General features: G+C 42.8%; 1 protein-coding gene across 3 annotated transcripts in view; it reads right to left on the minus strand.

The window, feature by feature from the left end:
* The window catches only part of LOC144829209 (aromatic-L-amino-acid decarboxylase-like), a 799,768-nt gene that overhangs the window by 497,309 nt on the left and 280,201 nt on the right, over positions 1-22,258 (minus strand). For all 3 annotated transcript variants that reach the window (XM_078688118.1, XM_078688116.1, XM_078688117.1), the window contains exon 4: positions 6,110-6,229. In XM_078688118.1, the coding sequence (XP_078544244.1) occupies positions 6,110-6,229 (120 nt within the window). The remainder of the gene's footprint in view (positions 1-6,109; positions 6,230-22,258) is intronic.

The raw sequence follows: 22,258 nt of genomic DNA on the forward strand, positions 1-22,258 counted from the left end.
AATGTGCTCCTGCGTCCATAACACGAGTCCCAAAACCGTGTGCAGGCACAATATGTGTATGTACTTGTGTACATACATAGTAATGCACATACACATATCACATATACCTATAGCATATCAGAATATAGACTAAAATATAGTTCACTAAAATAAAGAATCAGGAATGCCCACTCAAAATATATAAAGCCCATACAAAAATATTCAAATACACTTATAAACAAAAATATTAGCATGAGCCTTGTCAAGAATCAGCTGGCGATTTGAAGTCAAGGACTGCTGTAAGTCAACCTCAGAAGTGTTTCCATTTAAGACTAAGGTAGATCAGACTCTAGAGCCTGGGGCACCATGACTAGCAGACCAGCTCAGATCAGTCATGTCAGGCAGTGCCATAATTTAGATTTCCAGAGGGTGAATGGAAGCTACCTGGCAACCTTCCCTGTTGTACTTGCCTTTTGCTCGTTATTGAGTTTGTTTTCGATTATCATCCTTTACCTTTATTTTCCCCCTCTATGGTTTACTCAGTTACCAGACCTTTGCCATTTTTACTGACCCTGAATATTTACTTAGTTTTGTCTTTGTCTTATTGCTGTGCTTTTTACCTGCTCCCTTCATCTGGTACTGGACCCCTGGATCATCGCTTGTTTGCTCATTTACCGGCTCCCCTTCTGCTGGGTTTAGATTCACTGTGGCCCACCATCTTGAAGGTGGTGAGTATCCTGTCTTTTCACACCATAGCTGCAAACTCTCATTATTACGGTGATGCTAACTTTGCCACAAAACATTTGTTTATGCCCTTTGCTGTAATGGAAGATGCAATACTGAAGAGAGTGGTGCAGAAGAAGACCTTGGACTTCTGGTTGTTTCGCTCTCTTTCTCTCTCAATTCAATTTCCCCTTCCCTCTAATGTTTGGTCCAGGCTCGAACCTTCTTATTTGTACCGGTAGAGCTACCTTTTGGGTCTGGGAGGATTGCCATTGGAACCGGTTACACAATTCTCAAAATACAGACAAACTTAATCCCTCAATTTGGCAATTGTTTCCAAATATGCAGGGATTTGAATTAAAATGTCAATTTAACCCAGTCTTTCAGAAGTTTGGCTTGGCAGGAATCGGGAATTTGTAACCAGTTGAACTTTTTGTAGGTATATATTTTTGCATGGTGTTTTAGCAGTCTACATTGCTGAATATTTATTTTTTTATCTATATTTTTCAAGTCTATATTTCAACATGCAATTCTGTTTCTACTTGGGAGCAATGTAGCAGAATACTTCTTTGGTTGCAGTGCAATAGCCACCATTTAGACGGGGCAAATTACTGTGAGAGTGGGACGGATGAAAGATTATATTGCCGAAGCCACTCATGTAGTGTGTCGAAAACCAGGCATTAAGGATGTAGGTAGAAATTGAAATGAAGGTATGTTTCATTATACTCTGGGGGAGATTTACTTAGCCTCAGGGGACTATCATGACTCTGCAAAAGAGGGAAAATCGATGTGGAGGATATAATAACCAGATGCAACTTGTCTGACGGTTTGCGCACCATCTATGCTTTCAATTAGAAAGGTTGACCTAACCAGATGGGTAGTTCATCATCCTCAGATCATGGGTGAGGTATGAAACAGAGGTAAGTATCTGGCAGGAAAGAGAGTATGAATAATGCAGTACAAATTTGAAGGATATCTGAGAACCCCCAGTTACTCTTATCCGTGCTCTGGAGTGAATTGTTCTACTGACAGGTCTAGCACTTAATCAATTGATTAATTAATTAATTAATTAATTAATAATTAATTCCAGATTTGTAATGCACAACTTATCACCCATAAGGGTATCCAGGCGCTGGGAGTCGTCTGCTTAGACGTATAAGATATTGAATCGAAACAAACTCCATGTTTGATTGCCCACTGAAGGAGCAAATGCTTAACCTATTATAGACAGTATTGATTGATACTTATACCTTGAATAAGTATACAGCATACACTTAGAAATAGGAGGAGCGGAAGAAAGCACTTTGGATTATAAGAAAAAGTGCAGTTTAACACCACTGAGCCTAAACTAAGGCTTTAGTCTAGGCTCAGCAGGGGTAGTCTCAGCACCTATTCCTCTCCATGGTGAGAGACTGACTGAAGTAAAAACGAGGAGGACTTCTACCTTACTAACATGATTTGAGCAGAGGGATGTAGGGCTGGACAAGCACATTCCTAAGTTGCACAAAGCAGCACATCCTACCCTTTGATAACAATGAATTTACGGAGCCCACCAGACAATGAATTTACGGAGCCCACCAGAGAAAACTTGTAATTCTAACCCAAAATAATCAGAGATATGACATACAGAAGTTCACACATACCATAATGCTTCGGGAGGATGTTTCTCTATAGATATGCCCTAAGGAAAATTGAAGATTGGACGATAAATACTCAGAGGCGGCTGGTGAGATTTGAAAGTGGTGAGGCGTAAATACTGCACTGTGGCGAGCGAACCAGCCTGAACCACTTGTGGGTGGTTCCGGTGGCCTCCCCCTAGAAAATTTTGAAAAAAGAGTGGGCAAATGTTGCATTCTCAAGCAAATTTGAGAAAGAAAATAGGTGGCTTGGCGAACACATCTCTGGGAGTAGCAGACAAGTCTCTTTGCACTTGCACAGATACACCACTCTCCCTGCATTGACATAGGAACAGTCACCCTGCACTCATAGACCCATTACTCACCCTTCTCTGACAGATCACTAAGCATGCATTCACCCATCCACATCACTCATCCTGGACTCACACAGGCACACTGCTCAACCTGCACTCACATAGACATCACTCACCCTGGACTCACACATGCACATCACTCACCATGGACTCACACAGGCACATCACTCACCCTGGACTCACACAGGCACACTGCTCAACCTGCACTCACACAGACATCACGCATCCTGGACTCATACAGGCACATCGCTCACCCTGGACTCACACAGGCACATCACTCACCCTGGACTCACACAGGCACATCGCTCACCCTGGTCTCACACAGGCACATCACTCACCATGGACTCACACAGGCACACTGCTCAATCTGCACTCACACAGACATCACTCACCCTTCGCTGCACTGCACTCAGTAGGTTTAATTTATCACAGCCTGTCTATGTATTTGTGATACTATTGTAAAAAGTTTAAATAATCCATTTAAACAATAATATACAGAGAATTCCTTCAATAACATTGCTCATGGTGACCATAATGTGCCATATAGACAAAGCATTAAACAGTGGAAATTATAACACCCTTATAGCATACGGATTTGGTCCTATAAAAATTCAGTCAGTCCAATGTCTGTTTGTTTGTTTAACGGAAAATAAATATAAAAAAAGAAAACTTATGTGAAACAGGAAACAGACAGAAATTAAATATGTCTCTGATGAGCCCAAAAAGCTGCCATTTAGCAGGAAATGCAGTTAAACAGGCATTAAGTGGGCGCGTCATTTTACTCATCAGGCCCTGGCAGTATTCCCCAACAAAAAACAATTTGGGATTTCTGAGGATCACAAAGTTTCAGGTCGTAACCTGATGTAAACGGGGGCAGATGTGCACGAGCCTGCTGCCAATTATGGACTGCCAAATGCTTTTACAGGCACTCAAACTCTGTCACTAATGTAGCTATAGTTTGTTGTATGTAACCCAACAGCACTCTGCTTGCAGGCCAAAGATGGGAAAAGGAAACTACAAATCCCAGAAATCATAGTGTTGCTACCTGAAAAGCTGGGCCAGAGAAAGGTGACCAATCAGAGAAGCTGGCCTTGCGTAATGGGCACGTATTTCTGAACCAGGTCAAAGATTTAAAGCGTGGGGCCTCTCTCATATTAAATGTGAGAATAGCCCAAGAACGTTCAGCGTGCAGAATCTACTCTACAGGAGGCACCGAGGCAGGAGACGTTCTCTGGCAGTGGCACAACCATTGGGTGCACCTGAAGGTTCGGTGAGCTAGAGGTCCCGGGGGACCACGGATTGAGACAATGGTGCCAGCCCAGGGCTGGCTGGTGGCTTTGGCCCAGCGTCGGCGATCTGCTTGCTGGGCTGCGCTGGGCCACAAGGGGGTCGGGTCGGGTCGGACCGGACTGACTGGCAGGCCGCTGTCGCCAGGGGTATGATCGGCCCGATTGCCACAACAACCACACAGGAGGTGAGAGGGGGACACGGATGAATGAGTCTGAGCACACAAGACGCGAGAGCCCATGTTGGACAGTGGCAGGGAGGTGAACTGATGAAGCAGGCCCGGGGAAGTGCGAGGCCTGGTTGTGCGGGTTGCTCAGTGCCAACACGGGGATCTGTAGTTGACAGAGGCATTGTTGGTGTTTTGGGATACACTTTCATTTTACCCCAGGTGGGGATTTCTGAGACTTGGGCCTACTTGCTGACCCGGCCTTGAAGCATTGGGTAGGCCCTGGCCTGGAACTGAAGCATAAGTCTCACTGGGGGGGGGGACATGGAGGCACGTGGAGGGCACCACCACACACAGTCCACAGTTTAGGACTCTGTTAAGATGCGCCGTCGGGGGACCAGAGCTGTGACGGAGGTCACATGTGATGTGTTAGGGTAAAAATGCCAGGCGCGGTGCAACCATTAAATACACAATCGATCCCTCAGGCCATCAAAGATCAGGAAAAAAATTATTACTGTGCAGCATGCATCGACAACTATAAATTAGAAAACATCACGACACTCACTCGACCTGTCACATACTGCGACCGAGCCACTACTAACTAACACGTTCGAGAGTAGAACTCTTACTTTTAAATTTTTTCGCAATCGCAGAGCAGGATCTCTCTATTCTCTCTAGTCCTGGTCTACACTTAGTAGTGAGTGACTACGTCAACGACACACGTGAGTGAGCGACACGAGTCCGACTCCTCCAAGTCCACCGTCACGAGTCGACGAGCAGCAGGCTGAGGCACCAGCAGACTGTCAGGGAGCAGCCAGACAGACAGCGTGCGTGCATCCCGAAATGGCCAATCACTGCATGGCTTCACATGAACTCACACAGTGATTGGCCATAGAAAGTGCAGCTGCGGCAGTGTGCCACCACCCACGCGCGGCACCCAATAATGGATTGCTGCACGGTGGTCCAACCAATCCTGGCGCTGCATGCAGCACCAGGATTGGCTAGGGGGGCACAATTACCATCCGCCCTTTCAACCCTGGGTCTGCGGCCCTGGGGTGCTGGATGAAACAGCAACCCTTGGGTCCCTCTCTAAGGGTAAGAAGACGTAGAGCGCATGTGCGGGCTGTTCAAAGGCCCAAAATACATTTGCGCACTAGTATAGTACTGTGTGTGTGTGTGTGTAGTATAGTACTGAGTGTGTGGACTGTCACTCAAGCTGCAGCAGCCCAGCCCAGCCCCACCCCCTGGCACACTCCGATTGTTGTGTCGGGCATGAGGAACAGCAAGCAATCCATTATCCTTATGAATCATCATGACTGCAGTTCTTGACGCTGTGCGTCCACGAGGCTTAGTGGGGCTACGCCCCTACGCCCCAATGGACGCACCGGGCCTGTAAGTATTATCTAACCTGCTGTCTGGGCCAGTTACAAAAGTTCTATGGGTCAATGGCTTGCTGGTGAGTTGTGTTTAAACTGCAGGACACAGATATGAGTTCCAGCATGGACTGGTCTGCCTGTATTCATTTATGGGATAATACATGGGTAAATGAGTTAGGTAATCACAGGGTCTAAATAAATACGGAATAGCTACATGTCAAAACTTTGTTGCTAAGTCCGTTGTACAAATAACTTATTATTTTAGCCTTTTCCAGAAAGACATAGGTCCATATGTTGCACCCCAACAATTGATGAAAGCTGACTTTTATAAATGTTTGACATTAAATTGAAGCAAACAGACATAATTCTAGATATGGCTTTATCATGCAAGCGGTTTCTCCACAACACCAGAGTAAGTAGGAAGCAGAGTGAAACAGTATGATCAATTTTCACCTGAACTTGCTTGATTAAAAAGTATTTTCCACACAATTGATGTTTATTGTTTCGGGTACCTGTTACTTTGGAGTAAGCCATTACTAAGTGACCTGTGGGTTTCTTTTATATTTCTCCTTTGTTGTTTCTACCTACCTGAATTACTCCGCCACCATCTCCATCATCCCCAGCTAAAAACTCTTTGGGTAAATGGATCATCTTTGCCAGCCAGTCCAACATGACTGTCTCGAGCTCTGTGCAAGCCGGGCTGGAAGTCTGCAGAAGGAAAATAAACATCAAACATCATTTAAAAAATATATTTAAAAAATTACAAATAATCTGAAAAAGGGTTTTGGCCATCTATGTCCTTTTCTTTGCTTGTATTGTACTGACTCATCCCTTCCTTAATCAAGGAAGTGTTTCAAGTAGCTAATTTGTTATGCAGTAATTGTTTTAGTTTCTATCATTTATACTTGAATGTCCTTCCATGAACAAATAATATCTAATATCACACCAGAGCTTCACGCTCCAGTTGCATATAATTGGAATAGTGCCATGATCCAAATGTAATGGAGATGAGCGAAACTGTGTTGTGCATCAGACTTGATGTCTTCTCTCTTCTAGTTCTGGTAATGTGTTGTCTTTCACCTTATTGCTAAAACACACTGTCAACGAATCTCAAGGCCATCAAGATATTCACGTCTATATTCTTAAAATTGCAGAAAACCTAGATATACATTTTTGACCGATTTATAGTATAGCAATTTTTTGAGGAATGTTTCAATATTCACCATTCACAGCATCACCCTTTCAGGAAGCATGAAATGATGAACAACACAGAAGAGCAAGGTTGATGGTGATGGAGTGAGATGGAGGAACAAAATTTTGTATACCCCTCGTGAAGTCATTTCCTCATAACAATAACTTTTATTAATCGCGTGGTTTGGTATATTAATCAACGTAGTATAGAATGCACACACAAATACACGTGGGAATACTAATCTGCTCGTATGGCAAACTATAATCGACTAATTAAGTAATGTCATCATGTTATACACTAACGCAAAAGGCTTAATGTAACCAAAATGGCATAAATGTGCTTTTTGTCTATGTATTTGTGGCAAGAACATGAAGACAGGTGAGCATATCACGCATATGTGTTGCTTATTTGCTAGGTAACAACTAACAGTTGTATGGTAGTATGGAGGGAGGTAAACAGAAAGGCTATATTTCAATAGTTAACATTTATTTGTGTTTGTTTCTATGATAGTTCCCATTCTGGCATTTGAGACCTATCAAAAAATGGAGGTTTTCGATTACTGCCACAGTAAAAGATACTGGGCATGTGTGGTCAGAACCAAGATTGAATGCGAGCTGCCTGCGCCTGAGCGAGGATGGTTCAAGGACAGCCTGCCCTGAAAGTCCAGATGACTGCCAACAAAAATGGATGACTGCATTGTGAGACGTGGGAAATAAGCTAGATATTGCGAGTTGAGGACATGACTGAATGGGACATTTGGAATGACAATAGTTCTTTTACTCTCTACTGACACAGCGGAAGCCAAATAATAAAATGATGAGGTGATGCTCATCCACCCTCGAACTGACCAATCCGGATCGTAAACGGAATTGATAGTTACTTTCTTAGATAGATTAAGTTAGTGAAAAAGGGTATAAAAGAACGTGACTGAAATTAAGAAAAAACTCTCTTTTCGATTTCCTCCTGAGATGCTGTCGGAATGCTGATTTTCCTGAGGCGTAAGAATTTTCAACTTTATTTTGACTTTGAATGAGTATTGAATTTTAGCTTAGGTTATTAGTTAGGGAAAGTATGGAAATGGACTTTGGGAACTATCTGTTCTTTTGCTAATATTTGTGTCCGATAAACTCAATAAGAATGCCTATTTCCAAATCTTTTCGAAATAAATGAATATAAATGTGTGAGCTAAAACTTTTCTTCCTTGAAGTTTACTTTTGAATAAAATAAATAAATAAAGCGAATGAAACGTCAGACATGCTAAACTTTGCCTTGAATAAAAATTAGATAAATGGAGAATTAAGCTGGTCTTGTATTTTCCTTAGCCTAATTTTTACTAGCAGATCTGTCGACCGTAATGGTGGTGTGTCTGAATAAAATGTCTTATTAATAAAACCATGGAAAAATGTATTTAAACTGCAGGTGTAAATAGTATAAATATTTAGTTTTGATTTAGACGCTCCGCTATGATCCAGCAGCTCTCCTTTGAATTTCACCGATCAGTGAAGTAGGATGAAAGTGTTTGTAAGTAACTCACACTGTTATGGGCCCCACTGATGAGTAAATGTATGATTTGGTACTTCAGGGAAAGGTGATGAGGTTTTAGAAACATTTCCAGAGTAGTGCTGCATCAATGGTGAATACCAGTCTAAGAATGGGCCACACAGTTCAATACCCACAGCCATTCTAATCACTTTCACAAGATTGACTTTAATTCCTCCATTTATCCAAATAAACTTTATTTGGATTAATAGGCCATTAGATCATGTACATTTACAGTACAAATATTCCCAATTGATACTGACACATAGATTAAGATTACAATCTTAATAAAACAATTGAAGTGTTTATAATACGCCATTATATTCCACGATAAAGTGATAAATGCATCATAATTCATATTTAAATATCTTCACTACAAAGACCATGCCTAAAATATCTAAAAACATCTGACAAAAAAACGTTGCCCACCACGTGAATTCCATTTCTTTTGCAGCCTTCAGCTCCTTCACGGCCATGCCCTCCAGATGTAATGTGACACGGCATGTTGCAGTGGTACTGCAGGGTTTTCCTTGTGCAACGATACTGCTTGAACAAGACCCAAGACCCAAATTCCCAAACAATTGGCTTTAACCTTTTTGTCCTTAGATGTAAATAGAGTGGGCAAAAAAACAAATAAAGTGACTCTCATCCTCTATAACCTTCTTTTCACAGAATAAGTTTATATTTGATTTAAAGCAAGCGTAGAAGTTGAGGTCTGTTCAATCAAGGATAACCGATGTTCTCTACTCACATTTAATTATACAGTAGTCTGACCTGGTGTGGAACCCAACATCTTACTGAACGTCCTCAAATTTGGCAATTTCAACATGGCATTTCTTTACGTTCGTGATGACTGCAAAAATCTCTGCTTTTGCCCAAAACGAACGTTGCCCTAATTCAAATTAAGTTATTTAAAATAAAATGAATTTAGGGCAGCACCCAACCTTGAAACAAATCTATCTTTATGGTTTGCCCATAGGTTGACCAAAAAGAACAACGACTTCCTGACAGCCATTGTTTAAATGCTCACAGTGCCAGTTTCCCTCATAAGGGGTATAAGTGGGGTACATTTAGGTATAATTTTAAGGTTTGCATTCCCCAGAGTTCAGCACCAAACACAATGCTACTCTATGCCTTTACATTGTGTGTTGTGAAAGGTGCTCATTTGGGCTCCACCCCTCTTACCGGCAAAAAAGTGTGAGGCCCTATCCGGAACCTTGTTATCCTTTATATGCATGTCAAATTCAAAAGATGTTTTTTTTTAAATGGCTATGCTTATTTTTTTTTCTCCTGTATGTGGTTTCTACCAACGACCTCAATATAAAAAAGTGCTGACTATCATTCCATGACTATCATGTAGTGATGTAGGACCTGATTCACAAAGTTAAACTCACACATTTATGTAAGCTAACTTTTTTGTGTGTTCACAAACTACAAGTTAATAGTACGTTTACGGCTGCAGAGACTGCGTAGTCGTGAACTCCAGACAAAAAACACAGGACATGCATTTCGTTTTATGTGCAGAGTTCTCCGACCTGACCGAGAAGTCTCCACAGTTGTAAACTTACATTAACTTGTTGTTTGTGAACAAAAAAACGTAAACTTACACAAAAGTGAACATTTGAATTAGGTCCCTTGCCTGTATTTCTAATCCACTTCTAAACATCTAGTGAAAAAAGTAATGTATATAGAAGTATTTTGAAAATTGAGCTGCTAGTCACATTAGTTGCAAGATTGTGAACTGCAATCGTTGTTAGATGATGATGATCTTGCATACAAATCTCCAATGATTCACTTTTTTCCCCATTTTACTTCACAGTGAACTCTACTGTTTACATGTTGCACACTCTTGCCTGCTCTCAATCAAGTAGCGAGACTGGAAAGAGCGCCCTGCCTCCTAACTTCTGATTGGAAAAAAGCAATTTAAAAAACAGAGGCCCACTAAAAGAGTATGGTTTAACTAATCGTCACAGATCATTTACAGTAACTGCTTACGTGCTGCTGTTTTTTCCCGCTTCTACGAGAAGGAGACATATTGTGAGGAATACAGGCATTGTTACTCACTATTTGCAATCTATAATACAAGGTGGGGGGAGAGTGCTCCATTCCCCTGATACCTGGGCTGGCATTACATATAGGGTGCACTGTCCCTTTGTACACCACTACACAACTTCAAATAAATGTGCCTGGTGCAGACAGCAACAATCACCTTATTACAGTTATGTGCTGCCCCAAATGCAGCCCATTAACTGCAATTAGGCCCTGGTGACATTGCATTAGTGAAAGGGAGACCAGCTGTTTGAAAACACCAGTTCGCCAAATGGTCTGCATTTGAAATGGGGGCAAAGAATCACCTGCAGCTGGGTGCCAAGAGTGACTGCACCTGCTTGACAGGGGATGTCTTGGGATTCCACAGTACCTCTTTTCTAGGACTCCTTGTGCTACATGTGGACCAGCACAGTCTGCATTACAAAGGATGCTGAACAAGCATCTGCAGCCTCTTCTGTTATGCCAAAGTTCCTGGAAGGCACGCAACGCCATCATCTATGCCTGTTGCTCCCCTAAGGCAGTTACTGTGATATGGCCCTACCATTTGGACAAGTGCCAATTGTGCCATCTGGCTAAAAGGCTACACATCAGAGGACAGAAGTATGTCCAACCCAGGTGCAGTTCTGATGCCATTATAGATTGCCTTACAATTTAAAGATCCATAACATCAAACTCAGAAGAAGAAGGCAGCAACAGTCCTTTGGATCAAGCATTTATTTCAGTTACTCTTCTAGGCTGAACAAAGGGATGAAAAAGGCGGAAGGTATTAAAGAATCTCAGAGAAACTTAGTCCCTTACTATTTAATAACAAACCAATGCAATGACAACTGAGGGAAGATTAGGAGCTGCACCACTGATATACAAGTAGATGAGGCCTCATTACTACAGTTTTAATATACCCAGAAGAGTGAAGTGACTGGTGGAAAAAGGAGTAGCATTGAACCTTTTTACAACCACCTCCAAACAAGAAGGTTACAACTCATCCCCAAACAATGATATCCCGAAAGCATGAAAAAAACTATGAGGGCCATTTCAGACATGTTTCTTTTAAAATATCTAGTCTCACTTGAGACGCCAGTGAGCAAGGGTGCAGCCAGAGGTCCAGCCCCAATCATCAGAAAGAGCTCTAACCTAACCCATATCTGCGATGTGTAGAAAGCTCAACTTCAAAATTCCTTGAATACTCCTGGAGACAGGGGCGAGGAGACCCATTTAAAGCAAAAGAAAGTGAATGCAGGTTTGCAAAGTGAGGTGAAGGAAAGCGCCAGTACCCTGATGAACTCTGTGGAACCCCATGATAGGAACTAACATAAATGGCTGCCATATTGCTTTTCTTTTAATTGCATTTGTGTCCATATTGATATTTAGTTTAGAAACATGAACTAAAAACAGGAACGTGCTTAATTTCTTCTGGCGTCAAAGCAAGAAGGAGGACCAGACCATCAAAAGTTTAATAATTTATGATATGGGTTATACTTACATGTATTCAGTCACCCAACAGGCCATTTTCAATATCTTGGCTTGTTTAATATAGAACAAAAAGGATTGATCCAGCAAACGTACATTAAATATATTACAGTCTCTTTTGCAAGTCATTTCGTAACATATCACCACATAATATAATCAGTAATTTTATAAATTTATATAAATTATGAGACACCTTAATGTTGTTGGTAAATAGTGCTCTGATCGCGCATTCAACGAAGTGGGTGAACAGGCAAAAACAAGATTTTAATATTTTTGGGGCCTTTCAAACAAGAGCGCAGCTATTATTAGTGCAGTGGGTGCATTGGCACCAAGGGAAAGGAATCTGAAGATGCTAATACTCCCTAATTATGGGTATCTTATTCTACCCAGAAAAGGAGGAGAGGGACTCATTTCCTAGCTTGAGCTGGAGCCCATAGCAGCCATGCTGAGCCAATGCTGATGAAGAGTCTAATATTCAAACTGCACACACTTACACTTATAGACTACATCCTCCTATATGAATACATTTTTATAAGTACAATATCTGTGATCACTCTCCTGCATGGTTAAATATCAGTGGAAGCAAAATCTCTACAATTGCCCTTTAACACGTTTGCTGCTGCCGTCGGCCAATGGTCGTCGCGTGCACTACCTTGGTAGTGCTGCGCACGTCCGTTGGCCGACGCTGCCCCACCCGTTTTTCGAACGTTCAGCACTGGAGCTGAACGTTCGACACAGCCAACGGGTTAATTTAAATGAGCTTTGATTGACAAACAATTGTACAATCAATATATAGCTAGGAATGGCGTTTCCTGCAGATGCACTTTATATACAGGATGTTGACTTTGGGCGGCTAAGCATGAACTGGCTTGTGGTAACCTATTAAAAATAAGAGTATATATATTTTCCACATGTATCGCCCGGCTGGATTTCACATTTCTCCACCATTACTAAACTGTTTTGCACTTTTGACACTGGTATGGGAAACACCATTATGAAGACCATTTAATGGGCTTGACAGTGGAACATTACGTTTTGGGGCAGAGTGCATATTGGGCCAACTTTTAGAAAATGACACAGTTTGCACATTTCTCACAATGTTTAAAGCATGTTCATTTTATCTCTCCCAATATGGTCATTTTCAATGTGGATGGAATTGGGTCTCTCCTGGGATCTAGTGGGCATCAGTCTCCACTCCCAGTTACCCAATGCCCATCCTCTCTCCTTGTGTACAACTTTGTGTTTTACTCTTCACTATTCCTATTGATGGATTGCTCTTTTTTTATTCACTTCCCAGACTGTCTCTCAACCCAAGCTTGCTTTTGTGTGCTCTCTCCTAGTGCCTGTGTTACTTGTTGTGGCCAGTGCCGGATTTAGTGCATGTGGTCCCTGGTGCGACAATCTTTTTTGTCACTCTTTCTGGACCTCATTCCATGGATTTCCTCACTGCCATCCAACAACAGTGCCCCTTTATCTCACCATAGCCACTCTCTAAAATGCAAATGCATTTCTTTTGTTTTATTTAGCACTATTTATATCAGCGTAGAGTGTCATGGCACTCAGAATTTAAAACGGCACAGCCGGAGGCCTGTAGAAACGGGCATATATTATTTACTCATCAACTAAAGTAACAGTAAAGAAGGTGTCCTAGACAACTTTAGGAACACCTTTAGTTTTGAAGAAATCTTGTACTAAACATGAGAAAAAATGATAAACTGTTTTATTAACATGCATGAGAGTTTCACCTTAGTTGATCAGATTACATCACTGCATTGAGAGGCCTTTATTAGCAGTGATAGTTTTCAAACATGATCTTGGAACCATTCATGCTGCCCCCATTCTGAAAGCAATGTCATTAATGAACCAAGAGACAAGTCCTTTGTCAGGTGCACCTTGTGTGTAGCCTTGGTTGTTATATAATTAGAATAACATTACAGTTTATTGTATAAAACCGAAGAAGGTTTTGTACAGCACACAACTTCAACTCCTGTATTTCAAGGGGCTTTCATATGTGGTAATGAAGAAAAAGGAGGCAAAGAGAAATTGACCAATTTCCTAGGATCACACAATTTGTTCGGTCAAGTGGGGAAGCCAGGACTGATACCAGGTTTTCTGGTTTCATATTTCGTAATTTAGTCACCAAATGAGTAGCTCTTTCCCTCTCACATTTTACATTAAAATTTCATGTTTCGACTTTAGTTTTTGGTGCATGAGATTAGAGCGTTGGTGGCAGACACAAGTCACGTAAAGGCTGGGTTGTGGTCCACACCATGTATCTGCTTCACGTCCCCCTACACCCATCTTTCATCTCCCTGACCCTAACCCTGCTGGTGACCATCAAGCATGCCACAGACAGTACTTTGTAGCCCCCTGGGGAAATGTTTGTGACTATCCATGCTCTAACCTCTACCATGCTATTTGCATGCAGCTCTTAGACAACAGTTCATAGTTCACTGGGCTTTATAAGGATTGTAAGTTATGAACTGCAAGTAACAAAAAGATCTCTGTGAGAAAAGCAGTAACCTATTGAGCTATCCACATAAAATACAGCTCTTTGATCTGCATGGCACACATTCTTTGAATCAGGCACACCAGTCAGTCTAATACCTTTATTTAGTTTTTGCCATAAAAGTGCACGTCAACAATTTAAAAAGCATTGATAAAAACAGCAAAGGTTCACATACATGCCATCATCATAATCTATTTTTTACATGTTCTAGATAAGCCTCAATTACAATAATGCGTAAAAAAATTGAAAAATGATTCAAAAGTTAAAAAAAATCATCATAATAATCCATCTGATACATATACCCAGGACCTCAATTGCAGCATAAGTTCATTAAGTACTAAGCGCCATACCTTTTTTGCTAATTATTAGTGCCCTGCGTATGCAACTAATAACTGCACAACAGATGGAACGTAGCTCTAGGTGCTGTAAAAACTGTTAACCTACCTTGTAAGACCTAATATTTTCTGCTCACAACATTGGGCACAAAAATTCACTTCTGGGCATTCTGAAAAGCCTATAAAAAGTGCCGTAGACTGGGAGCACATTCTGTCACAATGACAACTGGGTAGGACAGATAACCAGGTTCCTTGTCGAGGGAAAGCTACTAAAAGTGCACTGCGCATAGCCAGAAATGAATGTGAGAAAATTTATGTTGTCGATTTTATATCCAAACTAAACATGGTTCAGCCCTATAGTTGTAGAAATCAAAGAATATTTGCTGATTGTATCCATCGAAGTGGATCGCCCGGACTTTAGGTCTGTGTTTAAAAAACAAGTATTTGGGATGGGCCTTGGAATTTTTATTTATTATGTCAGGGGTATAAAAAAAGTTTGAACTCCTCAGCACAAAAAAATATGCTTAACGTAAGATCACCATGGAAGCTTGTAAATTTTGTCCAAGTCAATACAATCCCGAGTATCAAATGTGAAAAACTGGTCCCAGGAGTATGCAAAATCTTGAGCCAGAGAAGCAAAGGCGCTATTAAAGGTGTCCTCGAAATAGGAAATCCCCAATTCATAGTGAATGATATAACTTGCAACACTATTGGGGACTGAAATCAAGGTGCATACAAAACAGTTTTCTAGGCAGGATCCCTGGATTGATGAATCTTACATTCTCGTCCCGGAGGATCCCATCTCTTTAATGGACTTACGGCCTACCCTTTTTGCAAACCTAAATACGACTTCCATTGCCCCAGAGAGTTTCTGTGCTCTTTGATTTATTAGCTTAGCCCACTTTAAATTGGGGTCAAAGAGGATGCCTAAATAGTTCAAATGATTGACGTTGGCAACTGCCGTCCCCTCTATCACATGCAATTTAGACGTAGTATTTTTTAGGCCACTAGTCATAACAAAGGATTTCAAGTGACTTACTTTTAACTAAAGTTCATTCATAAAAGTGATTGAAAAATTCTATTAAAATTTGAAGGCCATTTGAAGTTTTTACTATAAGAACTGCATCATCAGTATATAAAAGAATAGAAAAGGGGCATTTACCTACTTGAGGCAGATCCTTCCCCTTTCACAATAGCTCAATATCCAGACCATTTATATAAAAAAGGAATAAAAAGGTGGTAAAATACATCCTTATCTAATGCTCTGATTTAGACCTAATAAGAGAAGAAAATTCCCAATCCAGGCCATAATGTACTTTCACTTAGGTCCGCCAGTCCAAATGTCTAAGTAGGTCCTTGAGAGAGCTGTCCACTCCCATTTTTTCCATCAAGTGCCACAATTTTCACCGGTTCACCATGTTAAAGACACAGGAGAGGTCCATGAAAGCCATATGTAATGAACCTCTCCTGGCTTTGACATATTTCTCGATTAATAGGGATACGTTTAAAGATTGTTCTGCTGTCATAATGCCAGAACGGAAGCCGTATCAAACATCTAAAATGAAATTACTGTGTTCTGCCCAGTCCTCTAATTTTTTAAGGAAAACCCTCCCTACTTTTATAGTGGTGGAATCCAAAAGCTATATGTGGTGATAGATACTTGGCTGGTTCCCATCTCCCTTTTTGAAGATGGTTACTATTATGGATTGGCCCCATAACTTTGGCAGATCTCCATTTATTGCAGCTAAGAAAACATTAGTTAGTAACAGTGCCCAGGTCGGGTGCTTTGGCTCATTATAGTATAGCTTTTGACATGTCAATGCTTTCAATCGAGTTACTTAAACTAAAGGCACTATCAGGGTTGAAGATAGGAAGATTTGTAAGGTCACTCTGGGTCATGGTAACACTGTCTGGGTCAAACACCGTAGTAAAATTATTCACCTACTGATCGGAGGAGATGTGTCACTGTATCTTTGTCATGTTGTGCTCAGTGAAGGAGGGTTGACAAACAATTTCCCAAGAAGCCTTTCTATCCCTAGTTGGAGTCGCTGCCTCCATACCTTCCCAAGTCGCCCTTGTATTTCTTCCTTGCACTGTTCCAATATCAGCATATATGTGTACCTAGCTAGTCTAATGGCCTCTCTGTTACAGAGTGACATTTTTATGATAGACCTAAGTTGTCTGTGTGCAGTTGAGCATACAGTAATAAGCCATCTGTAAATAGAGGTGGCCTTTGGGGTTTTGTTGGATGTCAGCATACTAGAGTTTGCCTGGCAGATCTCTTCAGGGCTACTCAGTACTTCCCCAGAATGGGCATCATCAGCTCATAAAAAAGTATTGATCTTGTCTCTATTCGCTATTATAAGTTTAGTAAAATATTTAGTTGGATCAACTTTATCCCATTTATTTAGTACTTTCTTGTTTGAAAGATTGCTTAGATTTTGAAACACATTGGTATCTTTGTTCCCATACAGATGCTAATCGGAGCTAATTAACAAATAAATGGTGCGAGGTCTGAGGATAATAGTATAAAGTCAACTATACTGCTATCCCCATTGCCTATAAATGTCGGAAAGTGGGCAGTTCCCTTCTAAAAAAAATCAGAAGGGAATAACAGATTGCAATTCATTATAAGCTGATTTAAAACTCCATCTCTCTCCAGCAGAAACATTAATCACCAGAGTTATCTCGATATTTCTATTGATGCATGAAAACTGTTGGACACACAAGGAACTCCTCAGCAAATGCTAATGAACTCATAGGTCACTGTTCGCAACCCCCTAAAGCCAGCCCTGGTTGCGGCCCTCCTCCATGCTGGCACTGAACTGTGTCATTCTGTGGCTGCGATTTGTGTTCCCCTGCTTTCTCAGCCCTTTATTTGCTGGTACTGTGGCAATCAGGCCTGGTGTCTTGGTCAGGCCCTTTGTTTTCTTCCTGTTTGATCACCCATAGCTTTGAGATGGGCATTGCTTTTGTGGAATTCTCTCCTTAGTCTCAGAGAGGGAGGCTCCTGGTGTAGTGTTCACTGGGAACAGGATGGGTGTAGCGCTGTTCAGAAATATTGCTGTAATATATTCAACCATATAAGCCAGGCTTACCCATGCCAATGGTTTTCCTAATGCGGCTTGTGTGCTTCCCTAGAGCTGGGAGACAAAGTGGCAGTGGGCATTGCTGAGGCCTAGAAGTTAAAGCCATAGCACTGGAAAGCCTGATGGAATTGACACCTTTTGAAAGGAGGCATCAGGTCTGTGGCGTATGGCATCTGATGTGTAGAGCCACAGTTTTCTATTACTGGGTGCATCGTGGTGATTGAGGGTGGGGTCAACACACCTGAAACCCTTTTTCCCACCCTGTGGATTCTTTGGGTCTTCGTGGGAATTCTGAAGTTATCTGTCAAAGGGTCACACTCTTGGGGGATGACTGTGGGGACTAGTGGGAATTGTTCTTTTGCGGAGGCTGTGGCAACAAGGCAATTTCTGGGACTTAAGTGCGCAGAGCCACTAAATAATATAGGGCTATATGTAGGTGGCCAAATACCGGTCGGTAACACCGAAAATGGGTAGTTTTCGGCATTACCGACCGGTATTTAGCCATGTGAGATGTACGTAATACCGAATTGAATCGATAATAACGAATCGGTAAAAAATTACCGATTCCTTATTTACCATTCGGAGAATACCGAAACAATGAATACCGATTCGGAAATAACGATTCGGTAAAAACGCCAAAAATGCGATGTAACAAACCTCGTTATTACCAAATATGACCAAATTCAGTAATAACGATTCGGTATTTACCACTTTTCCTGAGCAGGTGGTAATCAGATGCAGTGCATAAAAACAGGCCCAAAATGCATCTCTGTGAACACAATGGCGGCCCTCTACCTCATAGCAAGGCAGCTACGCTTGAGAGCAGCAGGAGTGAGGATCTTGAGACGGGAAGAGTGGGTGTACAGACTACGCATCACATTGTTCCAATTGACTGAACCTGAAATCCATGAAAGGTACAGACTGCACCCAGATACCATCCTTGACCTAATACGGGACCTAAAACACCATCTGGAGCATCAGACACCAAGGGCCCATGCAATCCCCACCTATGTCCAGGTACTCTGTTGGCTGCACCTCCTTGCATCCGGAAGTTTCCAGGGTGTGATAGCCGCAGTGGGTGGTGTGTCACAGAGCTGTCTATCCCATTTCTTCAACACCTTCCTGGATGCCATGATGGACAGAATGGAACATTACATTACCTTCCCCAGTACACAGGCGGAGCTGCAGAGGACCAAGCTGGAGTTCTACCAACTTGCGCAGTTCCCACACGTAATTGGCTGCATCGATGGGACCCATATACCCATCTGCCCACCTGCAGCAAGTGAATACATCTACAGAAACCGCAAATCCACCCACTCCATCAATGTGCAGGTGATATGTAATGCCAAGTACAATATAACTGACATCGTGGCCAAATTCCCCGGGAGTAGCCACGACTCGTACATCTTCCGGAACAGTGGCATCCATACACGTCTGCTTGCTGGTGAATTTGGAGACGGATACCTACTAGGTAAGTCAATGTGACATACCCTGATGTACACCCTGGCTCAAGCTGTTGGTCACACAAATTAATGGCACTTTCTTCTGTACATAGGTGACAGCGCATATGCCCTCCGGCCTTATCTACTCACACCATATCTCAACCCAATCACACCAAGGGAGAGGAGATACAATGTGGCACATAGGAGCACACGCAACATGGTGGAGCGCACATTTGGATTGCTCAAAAGCAGATTCCGTTGCCTCCACAAAACTGGAGGTGCACGTCTGTACAGCCCCATCGAATGTTGCAAGATAACTGCTACATGTGCAATGCTACACAATCTGGCCACAAAAAAAGGAACAGCAGTGGAACGAACTGACTCAGAGGACGAGGACAACCCTCAGCCAGAGCCCTGCGCAGCTGGTGTTGCAAATGAACATGATGGGAGACAGAGACGGGCAGAGATTACGTCAAACTATTTCTGAGTGAGTAACGAGACAGAGCCAGTAACAGTTACATGTTAAGGTGTTTATTAAGCACACCTCCAGTATTGTGATCAATGTCCAATCGGACATGGGTTACATCACCCATCTCATGTATGGCAACCGGACAATGGTCTCAACTTCCTGCATCCACGCGCTGCACTTGCACGTTCCCTATCAACACTGTCTGGTGTGTTGGACTGTTCCTGTGCAGCCCCGTGGGGTTCACTGCGACTCCTGCACTCAGTGGGTGAGGGCGTAATGCTACCACAGCTGGTAGCCTCCTCACTGCCCCCCCTTCCATTGTGGCTGCCTTAGCATTTTGCAGGAGCTCCAAAGCTGAGGTCATAGACACCATCCCCCTGGCCACATCCCTGCTGCAATGTGCCATCTCCTCCTGCATGGCGATGGACCTGCGACACATCAGTGATGTTGCAGTGGCCAGCCAGTTCACGGACTTGGTATAGGCCTGGAGCCTGTGCCTCTCCCTGCCCCTGCCAAGACGGTCCTGCTCCAGCTGGCTGCAGAGGTTGTCCACAGAGGTTGCTACTCTCTCCATTCCCGCACACAAATTGTCTCCCATTGCACTGATGCCCTTTTCCATCCTGTGCATGTGCTTGTTGATGTGTGCCACCTCCGTGTGCATTGATTTCATCTCCCTCCATTGCAGGAGCTTGACCTTCAGCATGTTGCCTTCCAGTCCAGAAAACACACTTTCACCCTGCTCGGATGCTTCTGGATTGTCCGGCCTTGCCCTGCGGCGTCTGGATGAACTGTGGGCGCCCTCGGATGGAGTACCAGACCTCTCCCTGTTGGATCCCTCATGTATTGGACTTTGTTCGCCCACTGTGCCCTCCTCTGACGACTCCTCCATCTGCTGATGGGTGGCCACGGCATGCCTCCTTGCTGACTGTGGTGGTGGTGGTGTTGGTGATCGTCGCAGTGGCGACTGGGTGAGAGGGGATTGCGGCCTTCCCTGGCGCTGTGGTGATGGCTGTGGTGGAGGATTTGATGGCTGTAATGGCGCCGAGCTTGTGGTCCCTGCAGGCATGCTGTCATCCTCATTTTGCCTCCCCTCTGGCCTGGCTGACTTAGCCCTGCTGCCCTCTGCTGCACTGCGAGATGACTCGCCTGTAATGACACAAATGTAGATATACTCACTGCTCTGTCTGCAATGGAATTACATTAAACATCATGCCTACAGAGCACAGTGATTGTCCTGACGTAGCCAATTACTTTACCATGCTATTGTGTTTGCTAGCCTTACTGTCCTATACATAAGTTTCCTCTGACTACATCACCCATAATGCATTGCAGGTAATCAGTAAGACATGGAGTGGAGTGGGAGCCCCTATGCCACTATGGGGATTGGGGTTGGGGAGGGGGTAGCACAGCATGCTGGGCATGCTTCTTACCTTGTTTTCTTGCTGCTCTGGCAGAGCTGTCTGCGTCTCCCACGCCACTCACACTCTCCGGCGGGATGGTGGACTCCACCATCAGTTCCAGTGGTGTTGGTGCTGGGGCTCAGTTCTTTCCTCCACCTGTTTTGGCAGCCTGCCTCTGTCTCTCTGCCATCCTTAGTTTTGCTGTCTTCCTGAGGTCGTACCACCTCTTCCTTATGTCCTCTATGGTGCGCTGGGTCACACCTATGGCATTAATTTTGTCCCGAATGCCACTCCAGATTTGCCTCTTCTGTGACTCGGGCACTTGGTGGGACTGGGCTCCAAAAAGCTTGAGATGGTCTTGGCTGACATCCTGGATCAGTACCTCCAGCTCCTTGTCACTGAACTTCAGTTTTCTTTTCCTATCACCTCCCACCTTCTCCCTGTCTTGGCTTGCCATTTCAATGCTTGTTATCTTGTATTTTTTTCTTGCTTGTAGCTGTGAGGCTCTGTTGCTGCTGGCTCCTCAGCTCACCTGCCTGCCTGCCTGCCTCACATTGAGCTCCAGGTCCTGTGCACCTGCCTGGGTGTGGCCACTTCCTGTTTGGGAGGTAATTGGGTGATACAGGATTGGCTGATTCAACGAATTACGAATTTTTGAATTACCGAATCGGTATTTACCGAATCAATAATGTATTCTGTAACTCCGATTCGGTATTTGTCTTTCGGTATTATAATTTTTTACCGATTCGTTCACATGCTGTATTTATTACCGAATTTTAACGAATCGGTAATGTTTACCGATTTTTTATCTACATCGCGTTTACCGAATTCTTCATACCGATTTGGTAAAATTCGGTATTAAGGATTCGGTATTCTTGATTTACCTACATATGGCCCATAGTCAGTGATAAAACACTGTAGTAGTCTGCTGTGACCTCGTTGCTCGTTATACACTATGGCTCACTAAACAATAAGAAAGGCAACCAAATGAAATTACAGAAGACCACTTTGACTCAATGAATATCCCAGAACACAAAGAATGCTCACATTCAGAAAATGTTGGTGTGGCATACAAATGATAAGCACTATGTAAATGCCCATGAAATAACTTAACAGAACATAACATAACATAACAAAACAAAACAAAAAATGATATACTAATGATACTCTGGTACAAAAATGTAAGCAAGTTATTTAATGATTTCCGTGTAATTCACTCTTACAGGTGGGGTCTCTCTTAGCTCAT

The sequence above is a fragment of the Lissotriton helveticus genome, chromosome 4_1 (assembly GCF_964261635.1).
Source record: "Lissotriton helveticus chromosome 4_1, aLisHel1.1, whole genome shotgun sequence".
Classification (NCBI taxonomy): domain Eukaryota; kingdom Metazoa; phylum Chordata; class Amphibia; order Caudata; family Salamandridae; genus Lissotriton; species Lissotriton helveticus.